General features: G+C 41.5%; 1 protein-coding gene across 1 annotated transcript; it reads right to left on the bottom strand.

Moving 5' to 3' along the window:
• Window positions 1–12,100: 12,100 nt before the first annotated feature.
• LOC120063687 (piggyBac transposable element-derived protein 3-like) lies at window positions 12,101–13,924 on the bottom strand. The gene has a single exon (XM_039013982.1). The coding sequence runs from the start codon at window positions 13,922–13,924 to the stop codon at window positions 12,101–12,103; it is 1,824 nt and encodes a 607-aa protein (XP_038869910.1).
• Between the last annotated feature and the right edge of the window lie 1,670 nt (window positions 13,925–15,594).

The following is a 15,594-nucleotide window of genomic DNA, read 5'->3' as shown; positions in this document are numbered from 1 at the left end:
CCACAAGTCTGGTTCATCCTTGGGAGCAATTTCCAAACGCCTGAAGGTACCACGTTCATCTGTACAAACAAGCCGAAGAACACCATCCCAACCGTGAAGTACAGGGGTGGCAGCATCATGTTGTGGGGGTGCTTTGCTGCAGGAGGGTCTGGTGCACTTCACAAAATAGATGGCATCATGAGGAAGGAAATTATGTGGATATATTGAAGCAACATCTCAAGACATCATTCAAGAAGTTAAAGCTTGGTTGCAAATGGGTCTTCCAAATGGACAATGACCCAAAGCATACTTTCAAAGTTGTTGCAAAATGGCTTAAGGACAACAAAGTCAAGGTATTGGAGTGGCCACCAGAAAGCCCTGACCTCAATCCTATAGAAAATGTGTGGGCAGAACTGAAAAAGCATGTGAAAGGAAGGAGGCCTACAAACCTGACTCAGTTACACCAGCTCTGTCAGAAGAAATGGGCCAAAATTCACCCAACTTATTGTGGGAAGTTTGTGGAAGGCTACCCGAAACGTTTGACCCAAGTTAATCCGTTTTAAGGCAATGCTATCAAATACTATTTGAGTGTATGTAAACTTCTGACCCACTGGGAATGTGAGGAAAGAAATAAAAGCTAAAATAAATCATTCTCTACTATTGTTCTGATATTTCACATTCTTAAAATAAAGTGGTGATCCTAACTGACCTAAGACAGGGGATTTTTACTAGGATTAAATGTCAGGAATTGTGAAAAACTGAGTTTAAATGTATTTGGCTAAGGTGTTAGTATGTAAACTTCTGACTTCAAATGTATATACATAAACAATGCAGAGTACATATATACATACACTAAATGACCATGCTCGTCGAACATCTCATTCCAAAATCATGGGCATTAATATGGATTTGGTCCCCCCCTTTGCTGCTATAACAGCCTCCGCTATTCTGGAAAGGCTTTCCACTAGATGTTGGAACATTGCTGCAGGGACTTGCTTCCATTCAGCCACACGAGCATTAGTGAGGTTGGGCACTGATGTTGGGTGACTAAGCCTGACTTAGTCATCCCTAAGGTGTTCGATGGGGTTGAGGTCAGGGCTCTGTGCAGGCCAGTCAAGTTCTTCCACACCAATCTCAACAAACCATTTGTATATGGACCTCGCTTTGTGCATGGGGCATTGTCATGCTGAAACAGGAAAGGGGCCTTCCCCAAACTGTTGTCACAAAAGTGGAAGCACAGAATCATCTAGAATGTCATTGTAGCTTTAAGATTTCCCTTCACTGGAAAACAGGATGCTGGCCTTCTAGGCAGAGTTGCGAATAAATTGTATTTTCTTTGCAACTCTGACTAGAAGGCCAGCATCCTGGAGTTGCCTCTTCACTGTTGAATTTGAGACTGTAGTTTTGCGGGTACTATTTAATGAAGCTGCCAGTTGAGGACTTGTGAGGCGTCTGTTTCTCAAACTAGACACTCTAATGTACTTGTCCTCTTGCTCAGTTCTGCACTGGGGCCTCCCACTCTTCTTTCTATTCTGGTTAGAGCCAGTTTGCACTGTTCTGTGAAGGGAGTAGTACACAGCGTTGTAATAGATCTTCAGTTTCTTGGCAATTTCTCACATAGAATAGCCTTCATTCCTTAGAACAAGAATAGACTGACGAGTTTCAGAAGTAAGTTCTTTGTATCTGGCCATTGTGAGCCTGTAATCGAACCCACAAATGCTGATAGTCCAGATACTCAACTAGTCTACGGAAGGCCAGTTGTATTGCTTCTTTAATCAGAACAACAGTTTTCAGCTGTGCTAACATAATTGCAAAAGGGTTTTCTCATGATCAATTAGCCTTTTAAAATGATAAACTTGGATTAGCTAACACAACATACCATTGGAACACAGGAGTGATGGTTACTGATAATGTAACTCTTAAGCTCTGTTGGGTTGGATGGGGAGCGTCGCTGCACAGCTATTTTCAGGTCTCTCTAGAGATGTTCGATCGGGTTGAAGTCTGGGCTCTGGCTGGGCCACTCAAGGACATCCAGGGACTTGTCCCGAAGTGACTCCTGCGTTGTCTTGGATGTGTGCTTAGGGTTATTGTCTTGTTGGAAGGTGAACTTTCGTCCCAGTCTGAGGTCCTGAGCGCTCTGAAGCAAGTTTTCATCAAGGATCTCTGTACTTTGCTCCATTCATCTTTCCCTCGATCCTGACTAGTCTCCCAGTCCCTGCCGCTGAAAAACATCCCCACAGCATGATGCTGCCACCAACATGCTTCGCCTTAGGGATGGCGCCAGGTTTCCTCCAGATGTGATGCTTGGAATTCAGGCCAAAGAGTTATATCTTGGTATCATCAGACCAGAGAATCTCATGGTCTGACAGTCCTTTAGGTGCTTTAAGGCAAACTCCAAGCACGCTGTCATGTGCCTTTTCCTGGGGAGTGGCTTCCATCTGGCCACTCTAAAATAAAGGCCTGATTGGTGGAGTGCTGCAGAGATGATTGTCCTTCTGGAAGGTTCTCCCATCTCCACAGAGGAACTCTGGAGCTCTGTCAGAGTGACCGTAGGGTTCTTGGTCACCTCCCTGACCAATGCCCTTCTCCCCTATCTGCTCAGTCTGGCTTGGCGGCCAGCTCTAGAAAGAGTCTTGGTGGTTACAAACATCTTCCATTTAAGAATGTTGGAAGCCTCTGTTCTTGGGGACCTTCAATGCTGCAGAAATGTTTTGGTACCATTCTCCAGATCCGACACAATCCTGCCTCGGATCACTACGGACAAATCCTTCGACCTCATGCTTTGGTTTATGCTCTGACATGCACTGTATACTGTGGGACCTCATATAGACAGGTATGTGCCTTTCCAAATCATGTCCAATCAATTGAATTTACCACAGGTGGACTCCAATCAAGTTGTAGAAACATCTCAAGGATGATCAATGATCCTTTTCGAGTCTCATAGCAAAGGGTGCATGTCCGTGCTATGTGAGTGTGTGTGTGTGTGTGGTGTTTGTGAATGTGTGTGGATGTGTCATTGTAGTGTATGTTATTGAGTGTGTATATTGGTGTGTATATACTACTGTATATAGTGAGCTCCAAAAGTATTGGGACAGTGACACATTATTTTTCTTTTGTCTCTGTACTCCAGCACGTTGGATTTGAAATGATATAATGACTACAAGGATAAAGTGCAGACTGTCAGCTTTCATTTGAGAATATTTTCAACCATATCTGTAAACCGTTTAGAAATGACAGACATTTTTGTACATAGGCGACCAAAAGTATTGGGACAAATTCACTAAATTAAAGTAGTAAAATGTTAAAGGGGAAATTCACCCTGGCAGATTCTGGGCTTGTTTTCATCATGTCCCAGGCATTTCTAGATCAGTGAGATGTCTTTCACACATAATTGCCCAGGAGGAAGGCAGGTCTGGGCTTCGCACGCTGAATGATACGCCCTATTATATCTTCCAGCTAACTAGCGATTAGCATTAGCGGCTAACACGATTTACATAAAACATGCGAAAAGACAAACTAGCTGTTTGCAGATATAAGAAACACAAAGTAATTGTGTGAGTATAGAACTCTTGAGGATTTATCTTAATAAGTGGAAACAACATTGTTGCATGTGCTGCATTGACCATGCAGACTGAACACAAGTGTCTCGTGGTCAAGCAACAACAAATGCGCTCCTTGAGAGACAGGGGCCGGGGCTGTGAGGAAAGTGACAAGGAGAGAAAGAGAGAACGGAGGGATGACTAAAGTAACGGTTTAAATAATAAAAATGGACTTTACGCACGGAATATCAGATTTAACAAACTAAACATTCAAATACCTTTATAAAAGGTAAAGTGAACACCAACACCAGTCCGTGCATCAATACCGGTATATAGTAAAATATGGTATACTGCCCAGCCCTATACTGAGCCAGCCCTATACTGACCCACTAATTGGTCTTTTGATCAATCACATCAGCGCTTTTTCAGAACTGATCTGATTGGTCAAAAGACCAATTCATGAAAACAATATCTGAATTACGTTACCTGTGTAAACACAGCCACAATCCTTTATCCAGCTTTGGTACACTGGCAATGGTGTTTGGAAGCTGAGACTCTTTGTGCTTGTGGCGAATGGTCTTGTCCTGTCTACGGTGTACGGACAGTTAGACAAGACTCTGCCGGAAGTGGTGTAGGGATCGTAGACCTTAATAACCACTAACTGTTTGGACCTCTTGCAGAAGATTCTCCTGGAAAGACATGGTTGTGTTGTCACCATTTTAGGGACGTAGGGCAAGACACTTTTGTTTATTTATTAACCTTTTTTTTATCAGCGAGTTAAACTGAGACCAAAGTCTCTTTTACAGATGAGTTTGAATGACATAAATTACAGAAAATACACACATCAAAATATGAATACAAAATGCAAACAGAAAGAAAAACACATTGATCAGTAATAAGGTCCTCAATCAGCTTTCTGAATTACCCTAGAGGCACCAGAACAAAGTAATCAGTAATAAGGTTGGTAAAGGTGTCAACTGATTGGGACCCAAGTGTTTAGAGACAGACTTGTGAGTTGTTTAGGGACAATCAGGGACATTGGGAGCTGCTTTTGAGAGGAAAGTTCAGTCAACAAAGTGAGTTGGCAGTTATTACACAGCATGCATTGTTGTGTATGGGAGATAGGAGAAATGGCCCCATTCAATAGTTCTCATACACAACTATACATGTACTGTCTCTAAGCAGAACCCTGCACAAACAAAAACCCCATCCTCATTTCATGGCCTAAATGTAAACCTCCCCCAACCCATTGACTTTCACAGATCATTCTTGCCAATAGTAGCCTGTAGCAGGGGATTTTTGTAGACATGTCTTCATATTGTGTTTTGAAAATCTGCAGAGAGAAGGAGGAGGTGGTTGTGTCATTACTGTTTTAGTCTTGATTTTATACCTTTCAGTGTCCCTTTCTGGTTTCTGTCCCACAATGTTGTTTTGCTCCATAACCGCAATGTCCCCTCCCTCATGCTCGTGCACCCAAAATTCTTCCGCTTTGGGGTATTTTTCAGTAGGGCACTGTGGAAGGACTCCAGAGTTTTACAGAAATAAATATTTTGGGGGGGACAATTTACTTTCACCTTGTGCAGAGCTAGGGGTTGGAAGCCCATACTGGTGGATCAGATTCTGTACCACCTACATCAATACACTATTTAACCACCCCACTAATTGTATTGATCTCTATTAGACTGGCTAGGTTAGCATACCTAACATGAACATATCAATATTGTCCGCTTGCTGTTAGCTAACTAGTACCACTAAATTAGCAGCAAGATTGATAGCCAGCTGAGAATGAACTAACAAACCTTAGACAATTTATACACATTCATCAGTGCTACAAACACACAAATAGAGCTATATCGACAATTATATTTTTAGTAACGGAGTGTTTTCCAGACAAGGGTGGAATAGATGGCTACCACATTGAGCTACTTTTATTTCCTAGCATTAGTTTACGTTAGCTAACGTTAGTCAAAGATAGAACAAATAAACAAACATGTTTACTCTGCTGAAGGGACAAGTGAGTCTAGCAATGACATATGAGAAATTGATTGACAGTGTCTATTCAAATGATAGCTAGCTAGCTATATGATATTGCTGATGGCTTTCAGAGTTAAATACAGGACTGTAACATTAGCTAGCTAATTTACCTATTCCAGATAGGCTAACATGCTAGCTAACGTTACGTCACTTAGGGCCTTCAAAAGGCTAGGGATGGCTGTGCTGACTTCAACAAAATAATGTTCCGTTGTTTATCACTGTTTTATTTTAGTTGAAGGCTGATCTCTTCAGTTTCACTCTCGTAATACCAATAAGAGAACAATTCAAAATTGAGAAAATTCCGGAACCTTCTTCAAACAAGCAGCACTGGACTTTACACTCTCATGTGAAGAGGGGACAGAGGTTGAGTTTGACAATGATGCCACCCACTCAATTATCTAGCTAGGTACTCCTCTTTTCTGTTTGATTATATGACTCATCCTTCCATTGTTACAACCATCCACTGCTCCTTCAACCCACCCCAACAACCTCTCCCTCAACATCAGCAAGACAAAGGAGCTGATCCTAGACTACAGGAAACGGAGGGGGTGAGCACGCCTCCATCCACTTCGATGAGGTTGGAGTGGAGCGTGTTAAGAACATCAAGTTCCTCGGTGTCCACATCACTAAGGAATTAACATGGACACCACACACCCACACAGTTGTGAAGAGGGCAAAACAGCACCTATTCACCCTCAGGAGACTAAACAGATTTGGCATGGGCCCTCAGATCCTCAAAAAGTTATACAGCTGCACCATTGAGAGTATCTTGACTGGCTGCATCACCACTTGGTACGGCAACTGCAAGGCACCCGACTGCAAGGCACTACAGAGGGTGATGAGTTTAGCCCAGTACATCCCTGTGGCCGAGCTCCCTGCCTTACCAGGTGGTGTCAGAGGAAGGCCCAAAAAATTGCCGTTGACTCCAGCCACCGAATAAATAGACTGTTCTCTCCGCTACCGCACAGCAAGCGGTACCAGTGTACCAAGTCTGGAACCATCAGGACCCTTCACCCCCAAGACATAAGACTGCTAAATAGCTAGTCAATGGCTGCTCAGCCTACCTGCGTTGGGAAAGGGAAAGGGGGATGCCTAGTCAGTTGTAAAACTGAATGCATTCAACTGAAATGTGTCTTCCGCATTTAACCCATTGACTCTTTTTTTAACTAACTCTCTTGCACTGACTCTATGCACATACACAGGACTCTACCCACACACTCACACTAACACCCCAACACACACACACGCACACACATACACACAGATAATGTTGAGATAGGACAGATAATGTCAAGATAATGTCTTTATAGACATTCATTTGATATGATTTGAAAATTGTGTCAAATACTTTATTATTTATTTATTTTTATTTAACTAGGCAAGTCAGTTAAGAACAAATTCTTATTTACAATGATGAACTACCCCGGCCAAACCCTAACCCGGACGACGCTGGTCCAATTGTGCGCCGCCCTATGGGACTCCAAATCATGGCCGGTTGTGATACAGCCTGGAATCGAACCAGGGTCTATAGTGACGCTGGGCCAATTGTGTGCCGCCCTATGGGAGTCCAAATCATGGCCGGTTGTGATACAGCCTGGAATCGAACCAGGGTCTATAGTGACGCTGGGCCAATTGTGCGCCGCCCTATGGGACTCCAAATCATGGCCGGTTGTGATACAGCCTGGAATCGAACCAGGGTCTATAGTGACGCTGGGCCAATTGTGCGCCGCCCTATGGGACTCCAAATCATGGCCGGTTGTGATACAGCCTGGAATCGAACCAGGGTCTATAGTGACGCTGGGCCAATTGTGCGCTGGCAATGCGTTAATTTACCATAATTTACCATAAAAGGTAGGAAATCTATGTTTTAACCAGTAAATGTTTGCCCAAAGGAGTAATGTATGCAAACCTCAAAGGGAGAGTTGTTTATTTTATTCTAAATGCATTAGTGGTATATATTATCCCTGCTATTATGGTGCCAGGGCAGTGGATGACAGAATAATAATAAGGCAAGTGACTACATGTAAGTATGGCTCTACCTCCACATTTCTTGTGATCACTTTCATCTTTAGATTAGGTTTAATGGAGGCTGAAAGTACTTGAGGAAACATTGATGTGGAGTGCGTGTTGAAGACTACACAAGGCTGCATTTCTTGACAGCATGAGATGTTTTCAACATTTGCAAGTACAAGAACCCACAATCTTTCATCTTCTCAATAACTGAAAGAAAAAAAGACTCCCAAGAGAAGAGTTTATTTTGATTATCTATCATGATAGGGTATCATAATTATTTGAATTCTCGTGGAAAAATGTAAGGAGGTGATACTGGCGAGTTGCTGAGGACAGCCCAGCATGTTGATTCAATAGGGCATTTTCAGTAGAGATGGTCATATGTTTACATTTCACGGACGCAAAGTACGTCCTGAGCTCCCACCTCCAGCTCTGGACGAGATGTTCCCACGGACTCCTGGGGTGACTGAGTGACTGACGCCAGGAGAGTGACTGGATATTATTTGTTTGTTAGCTGATCACTTACCAGATGGGGCCATTCCTGTGTCCTGTTGTTATCATTGTATTTGGTAATGTGTTAATTAGACTGGGTGTCTTGTTCCTGCCTTGTGTTTTCACTAGAAAACTGCAAAGAAATGTTTTTTCAGGTTGGGGGTGAGTTCCCACTTGAATTTGGTTAAAAGGGCAGTGAATTCACTGATACTTTGAGATCTTGTTTCCAAGCACCTGTGTGTACCAGACATACAGACCTTCTTTCTAGAGATTATTTTGAAGACACAGCTGATGATAGTCATTTACTCTGTTGTATTCTGTTGCATCATGTATTTCATGTACTTGTTTTGCACGCCATTTAATTCGTGACCAGTTTATCGTATTAGTTGATTTGAGTAAATGCATTCCTCATGTATAGAGTAACTCTGATTGACTATTCATTATGCTGTATTGATAGGCTAAATGTTATCTACACTATACACAAAGCATAAGGCTCTGCATTGGTTCTAACTTTACATCTCTGGCTAGGATAGACTTGATCAAATAAAACTTGGTCTGTGGTTGCTATAAACAGCTCATGAGTACTATAAGCCTCTTAATAATAATCTTAAACATGAAGTTATCTTAGAACAAATGTATTTATAGTATTCAAGTGTTGACGCGTACATTCGCAAGCTGGCTAGTTGCATCGGTATATGTTAAGGAATGTAGTTTATTATTATTCAACATCATTTTTACCTCAACTACTAAGTTAGTCTCTGTAATATTACAGGGTAAACATATACAATGCCTTAAGAAACTATTCATACCCCTTGACCTATTCCACATTTTGTTGTGTTACTGCCTGAATTCAAAATTGATTAAATTTTTTTTTTAATATTTTCACATCTACACAGAATACCCCACAATGACAAAGTGAAAACATGTTTTTAGAAATGTTTGCAAATGTTTTAAAAATGAAATACAGAAATATCTAATTTACATAAGTATTCACACCCCTGAGTCAATACTTTGTAGAATCACCTTTGGCAACAATTGCAAGGTCTTTCTGGGTACTAGCTTTCCACACCTGGATTGTGCAACATTTGCCCATTATTCTTTTCAAAATTCTTCAAGCTGTCAAATTGGTTGTTGATCATTGCTAGACAACCATTTTCAGGTCTTGCCATAGATTTTCAAGCACATTTTAAAGTCGAAACTGTAGCTCGGCCACTCAGAGTGAGTTCATGCAACTTATTATGTGACTTGTTAAGCACATTTACACTCTTGAACTTATTTAATCTTGCCATAAAAATGGGGTTAAATACTTATTGACTGAAGACATTTCCGCTTTTCATTCTTAATCAATTTGTTAAAAAAAATGAAAGAACACAATTCTACTTTGACATTAGGGGGTTATTGTGTGTAGGCCAGTGATACAAAATCTAAATGCAATCAATGTTAAATTCAGACTGTAACATAACCAAATGTGAAAAAACTCAAGGGGTGTGAATGCTTTCTGAAGGCACTGTAAATAAAGCTGATGATAAGAAAAGCATACGCTCTGTTGTTAGGTAAATCATAATGTGTCGGACATCACTCTTGTCATATAAAGCTCTCATGAAGAACATATTTGTAATGGCCATTAGGCATTGAGAGTTGGGAGTCTGAAACTGAACCTTCCACCGGAATTATCCCTCATTAGCTTGATACTATTTGGAGGGTGTCAAAGTTGGAGATGTGTTAAATGTCAAATGTCTGTTAAATGTTGGGCTGTCTGAGAGTGAGGTGAGCGAGGGCACATGCCCTCTGTTCTTTAGGCTCTGTTAAGGCATACCATTGCAGAGCGCCCAGGCGATCTACAGCAGCCCATTAGCTTAGATGTCAGGCTGAATTAAAGCAGTGAGTGGGGCAGGGTCGGACACCTGCAGAAATCCCTTAATCCACGTGAATAGAACATCACTGGCTTCAATACATCCATTAACCTTTGTAAATAGGTTTTTAGTTCCATTAGGTATTGTTGTATGTTAACGTTCTGGAAATGTTGGTAATATGATTTTAAAGTCTGCAAGTATCTGTTTTTACACAGAACTAGGAATCACCTGTTGAACAAAATATAGTATTTAATTGATTCAAAACATTTGTAATGAAAAGATAATTGGTATGCATCTGTTTGAGCAAATATAATTTGAACATAGAAATGCACACCATACTTTGCTTGTGAATGCCCTGTGGTGATCTTAATACACTGATATTGAGTAAAATGAAGTGAAAGTTCAGCCAATTGCATAGGATGGAGATAGTGTGCCTCTGCAAGATAAATTATAGCGGGAATAAGAGAGGACACTTATAGGAAAGGAGGAATATGTTCTTTAATTTTCAGAGAAATAAGGCACAAATGTAGGGTGTCGGATCAGGTTCTGTCATGGTGGTCTGTCACCATTGCCATTTGGAAATAGTTCACATCTGAAGCATCCCACTGGGCAAAAATTGGTTGAATCAAAGATGTTTCCACATCATTTCAACAACAAAAATCTTTTACCCAACTTTTAACCTAAATCCACTGACATGGAGAATTTTTTTGTTGATTTCATGTTGAATTCACATTAGTTGACAACTCAAACGAAGGTAAATCAAAACTAAATGTTGAAATGACGTCTGTGCCCAGTTGGATATTTTGTGTTATTGGGCTCAGTGCTACGAATTGTCAGAGGTTAAAATTTTAAAGATAGATAGCATTTCTGACTTTTCTTGTTTTCCATTTCGACATTTATATTGTATGTGTTTTTGATGAAATCCAATGTCTTCAAAGTCCTTGATGCAGAATCCACTCAGGCTTTTTTCCAAACAGATGCATTTATTTCATTTTCAAAATGTCTCTGCTCTAAATGATTAATAACTTATTATTTTTTCTTGGCAAATTTATTTTTGAACCAGCAGAAAGCCAAAAGCATTAAGACTTTCTATCAAACAACTGTGATGTTTTATCTCTAAAATACATTGAAACAAACGTCAAAGCATTCAAATGGACTAGAACACTCTCCTGCCGAGTGCTTTGAGTAGGAATACAACTTCTCTGTAGGTGCTTTAATGGATATGGCCGGTTGGAAAATGAGGAATCTCTCCGGCTATGCTGAAAGCCTGTGGATAGCTGCCCACTTTAACCCATTTAATCCCGAATTTTTCCCATACATGAAAATATCTAAATCATGTGTCATTAGTAACCTTTTGAAATAATCGATCATAATTTTTTTAAATTTTCATGGAAAAGTAGGTGAAAAAGTGTGTTTTATGGTCGGTCACAATTGTGACCGGTGGGAAAATGTGATGTATATACTGAATTAACATATTTCTCCTATGCAGTCATCAAAATTCTTTATAACCCAGCCCAGTTATTAACACATGTAAAACTGTCACTGCCAGTCCCCAGCATTGCTACTAAAATGCCCCGTCACATTCTAGTGTGACTATTTTACATAACAAAAACCCTTATGCAACACCGATACGAATACTGAGAGCAAAGACAAAAATCAACAACCATCGACGTATTTCAACATTGTTACTTTATTGTAACATACATTGTAACATTGTTACTTTATTGTAACATGTATTGAAACATTAACATTGTAACTTTATTGTAACGTTTGAACTTGTACTTTAGTGCAATACTCATTGTAACATTGTCATTGTGACATTTTAGTGCAACATTCACTAACAACTGTATAGCAGTTGTGTTATTCATTCACATTGAACATACAGGTAACATTTAGGATAGAGGTAGCCTGTAGAATATGCATTCAAGTAGAAGCCTACACTGGACAAAATAATATATATCATAGAGGTAGGCTTCAGAACCAAGTGCACGATTAGTTTGTGCATCACTATTTTGAACTGTGATCAGTCAGACCTAATTTACCTTTTTTTCCAAAAACATTTCAGTCATTTTGGTTGTCTTTTTCGTCTACTTTTCTTTTTTTCCTAGAGTCCGTTGTACTGCTTCACCTCACCCTTTATCGACTTTTCTATTTTTCTTTTATTGGCTTTTTCATTCACTCCTATCTCCTTTTCTACTGTCCATGGTATATCTTGAAGCACTCAATGTGCAGTGGCACTTTGCATTTTTCACATGCATAGGTAGTGCGTTTGTCACAATGACGACATCTCTGGAACCGGTGCATCGTGTTGATTGGCCAGTGAGAAGCTTTGTCATATCTTGCCTGATCTTCAACAGTAGCAGCCAGTAAAGATCTCCTTCCTTGGCTCAGTGGTTTCGTGCCAAACTTTTGCATAAGAGACTGTGCCACTATCCGTGAGAAGGTGAGCAGGTCGATGGTCCCTCCCATAACGTCTCTGTAAAAGAAATGGCTGTTTACGAGTGCACTGTTGAGAGACCATGCAAAGATGGGCCACCACCACTTCTTAGACCTGATCGAGATATGGTATCTTGAAACCTGTAGGTCATGAAGGTCAACACCACCCATGTGCTCATTGTATCGGTTGATGCATTTTGGTTGTGGGACTTTGTCAAAGGCACGTCGCTCCTTGTTCCATCTTTTGACAGAGGTCTCACTGTATTTCTCCTCCATGTTTGTTGCCACTGTGACAATGTTATTGTCTTTCCAACGGACCAGCAACTTGTCTCCTTGGGTCAGAACCTCAGAGGTTCCCCGGGGTAACTTCATGAAGTCCTTCTGTGGCTTGAATGGGACATCAAACAGACGATTCTGCCTCATCGTTCCAGAGCTCCCATATCCTCTTTTTGTCATTTCATCGAGGAGTGCAAGCGAAGTGAAGAGGTTGTCATGAAGGAACTTGCAACCTTGAGGCACCTGAGATTGCTCTGCAAGACCGAGAACGACACTGGGTCCCTGACCCAGCCCAGTCTCAGGGAGGAGTGTGTGGGATCCACCATATGGCTCCATGTAATACATGTAACCACTGGATGAGGCAAGGCTCCATAGCTTGTAACCAAAACGGATTGGTTTACCTCTAATGAATTGCTTACATCCATGTCGGCCATAGTATCGGATCATGCTCTCATTCACTGACAGCCATTCCTGAAATGGCATGACTTTGTATGACTGATTGAGCTCAGAGAAGATGGGCCTAACCTTAAAAAATGGGTCGTCAGTGATCTTTGTGTTGTCAACCACATGAACTGAGGCCATTATTTCATCAAAGCGATTTCTCCGCATTGAATCTGAAATGCTTTCATTGTGTACATCACTGTCAAGTGACCAGTACATGTGTCTTCTTGGAACAGAGCTGTACCCAGATGTGATAAGGATCCCATAGAATGTAAGGAGCTCATCCATACTCAGATACAGTTGCTTGTCCTTGGTCTGGGTGGAGTAGAGGTTGGACATTTCAATGGTGATCTCTCTTAGGGTGGGTGGATACATTAGTAGGAAAACATCCATTGGGTTGGGACAGCTTTGTTTTACACATTCTGCAGCATTTGGGCTGTATACAATGTGTTTTGGAATCACAGCGGTGGCAGGCCTCTTCGATCGTTTGAACACTCGATCCTTATTTTTGACGACCTGCAGCTTTGCCCTTGGCTCTTCTGACTGGACCCTCTGGCGAGTAGAGGCCGTTGGCTCTTCATTATCAACGGTGGAGGGTGGTGGGGGAGGGGGGGTTGTGGTGGATGGGGGAGTGGGGGTTGTGAGGGGTAGGTCATCATCACTGATAACGTTGTTCCTGTCATGATCTGTTTGCATAGGTTCAGCATATGCATTCAACAGCCTGGCTGGCAAATGGCCTGTCTCCCCCTCATAGTCCATATCTGACCCATCGCTATCACAATCACTGAGGACAGCATCTTTCTCATTTTGAGGGATAACTGCAATGTTGCATGGCTTGTCTGGGTGGTCACCTAGATCCAACATATCCAGAACTTGACTCAAAGTCAAAGAAAGAACAGAGTAGAAAGTTAGTTAGAACAAGACCTATGTATGTGTATCAGTATGTGTATACCTAGATGCACTGTGTTATCCCGCCGGTCACTATTGTTGCCGTCAACATGTTTACACATTCTATGACCACACTGAACAAAGTTGAGTAATTGCAAATGCATATATCAATACTAGACACCTTAAAGATGATGTGTACAAAAAATCTTTGTCCTAACTTTATGTTAACATACTTTACTAACCTTCTGTTTGGGAGCTTTGATGCAGCCATCCTCTTCTCATGGTGCAACCAGGAAGTAAACAGCTCTGGTCATGTGACAATTTACACTAAACATGTGACACTGCACATCTTTCATTGAGACCCTTTATTATTTCAATATTTGCTGGAAATGCATTGATACATCATTCAGTAACGTGTTTAGAGCCTTATAACTGAAAACGTTTTTTACGGTCACTATTGTGACCGATGGGATTAATTAGGTTAATATAAACAACAACAACAACACCCACCTGTGCTGCGCAACTTATAGGTAACACACAGGTTTTAAAATATAAAGTGGCCTTTGTTTGGGTGGATTACTAACACAAATACATTCCCTATAGCGTTTGAAATGAGTAAATTCAGCTGACTATCATACATATATCAACTGGATGATGTGTGTAAAAATTCTGACAGATTGTATTTCAAACAAGTGCTATATAGAGCACGAGGGAAGAGGAGAAATCTCTCTCTGTTTTCCCAAGCCCTGTGGGTGACAAACAGGCCATTCAAATGTAACTGACTCAGCAAGCTGAAGTAGCCATCCATAAAAATGTCAATTGAAAACCCTTGAAAGAGATATTGATTATGCAATCCATGCATTATCGATAGAGGAAAAGGGTGTTTTGTTCATGTCAGGATGGTAAATGGTATGGTGATGGAACACACAGGCCAGACGTACACAGACCAGTCATTCACAGGCCAGTCGTACACAGGTCATTCGTACACAGGCCAGTCTTACACAGGCCAGAAGTACACAGGCCAGTCTTACACAGGCCAGAAGTACACAGGCCAGTCTTACACAGGCCAGTCGTACACAGGCCAGTCGTACACAGGCCAGTCGTACACAGGCCAGTCTTACACAGGCCAGAAGTACACAGGCCAGTCTTACACAGGCCAGAAGTACACAGGCCAGTCTTACACAGGCCAGTCGTACACAGGCCAGTCGTACACAGGTCAGTCGTACACAGGTCAGTCGTATACAGGCCAGTCGTACACAGGCAAGTCGTACAGAGGCCAGACATACACAGGCCAGTCTTAAACAGGCCAGTTGTAAACAGGCCAGTCGTAAAAAAGCCAGTCGTTAACAGGCCAGTCTTAAACTGGCCAGTCGTACACAGGCCAGACGTACACAGGCCAGACGTACACAGGCCAGTCTTAAACAGGCCAGTCATAAACAGGCCAGTCATAAAAAAGCCAGTCGTTAACAGGCCAGTCTTAAACTGGCCAGTCGTACACAGGACAGTATTACACAGGACAGTCGTACACAGGACAGTATTACACAGGCCAGTATTACACAGGACAGTATTACACAGGACAGTCGTACACAGGCCAGTATTACACAGGACAGTCGTACACAGGACAGTATTACACAGGACAGTATTAC

The sequence above is a fragment of the Salvelinus namaycush genome, chromosome 19 (genome assembly GCF_016432855.1).
Source record: "Salvelinus namaycush isolate Seneca chromosome 19, SaNama_1.0, whole genome shotgun sequence".
NCBI lineage: Eukaryota > Metazoa > Chordata > Actinopteri > Salmoniformes > Salmonidae > Salvelinus > Salvelinus namaycush.
This window is presented reverse-complemented; position numbering and strand designations above follow the sequence as displayed.

Bases quoted from the DNA above. Each gene is read 5' to 3' on its own strand.
- LOC120063687 (XM_039013982.1), bottom strand. From the start codon at position 13,924: ATGTTGGATCTAGGTGACCACCCAGACAAGCCATGCAACATTGCAGTT.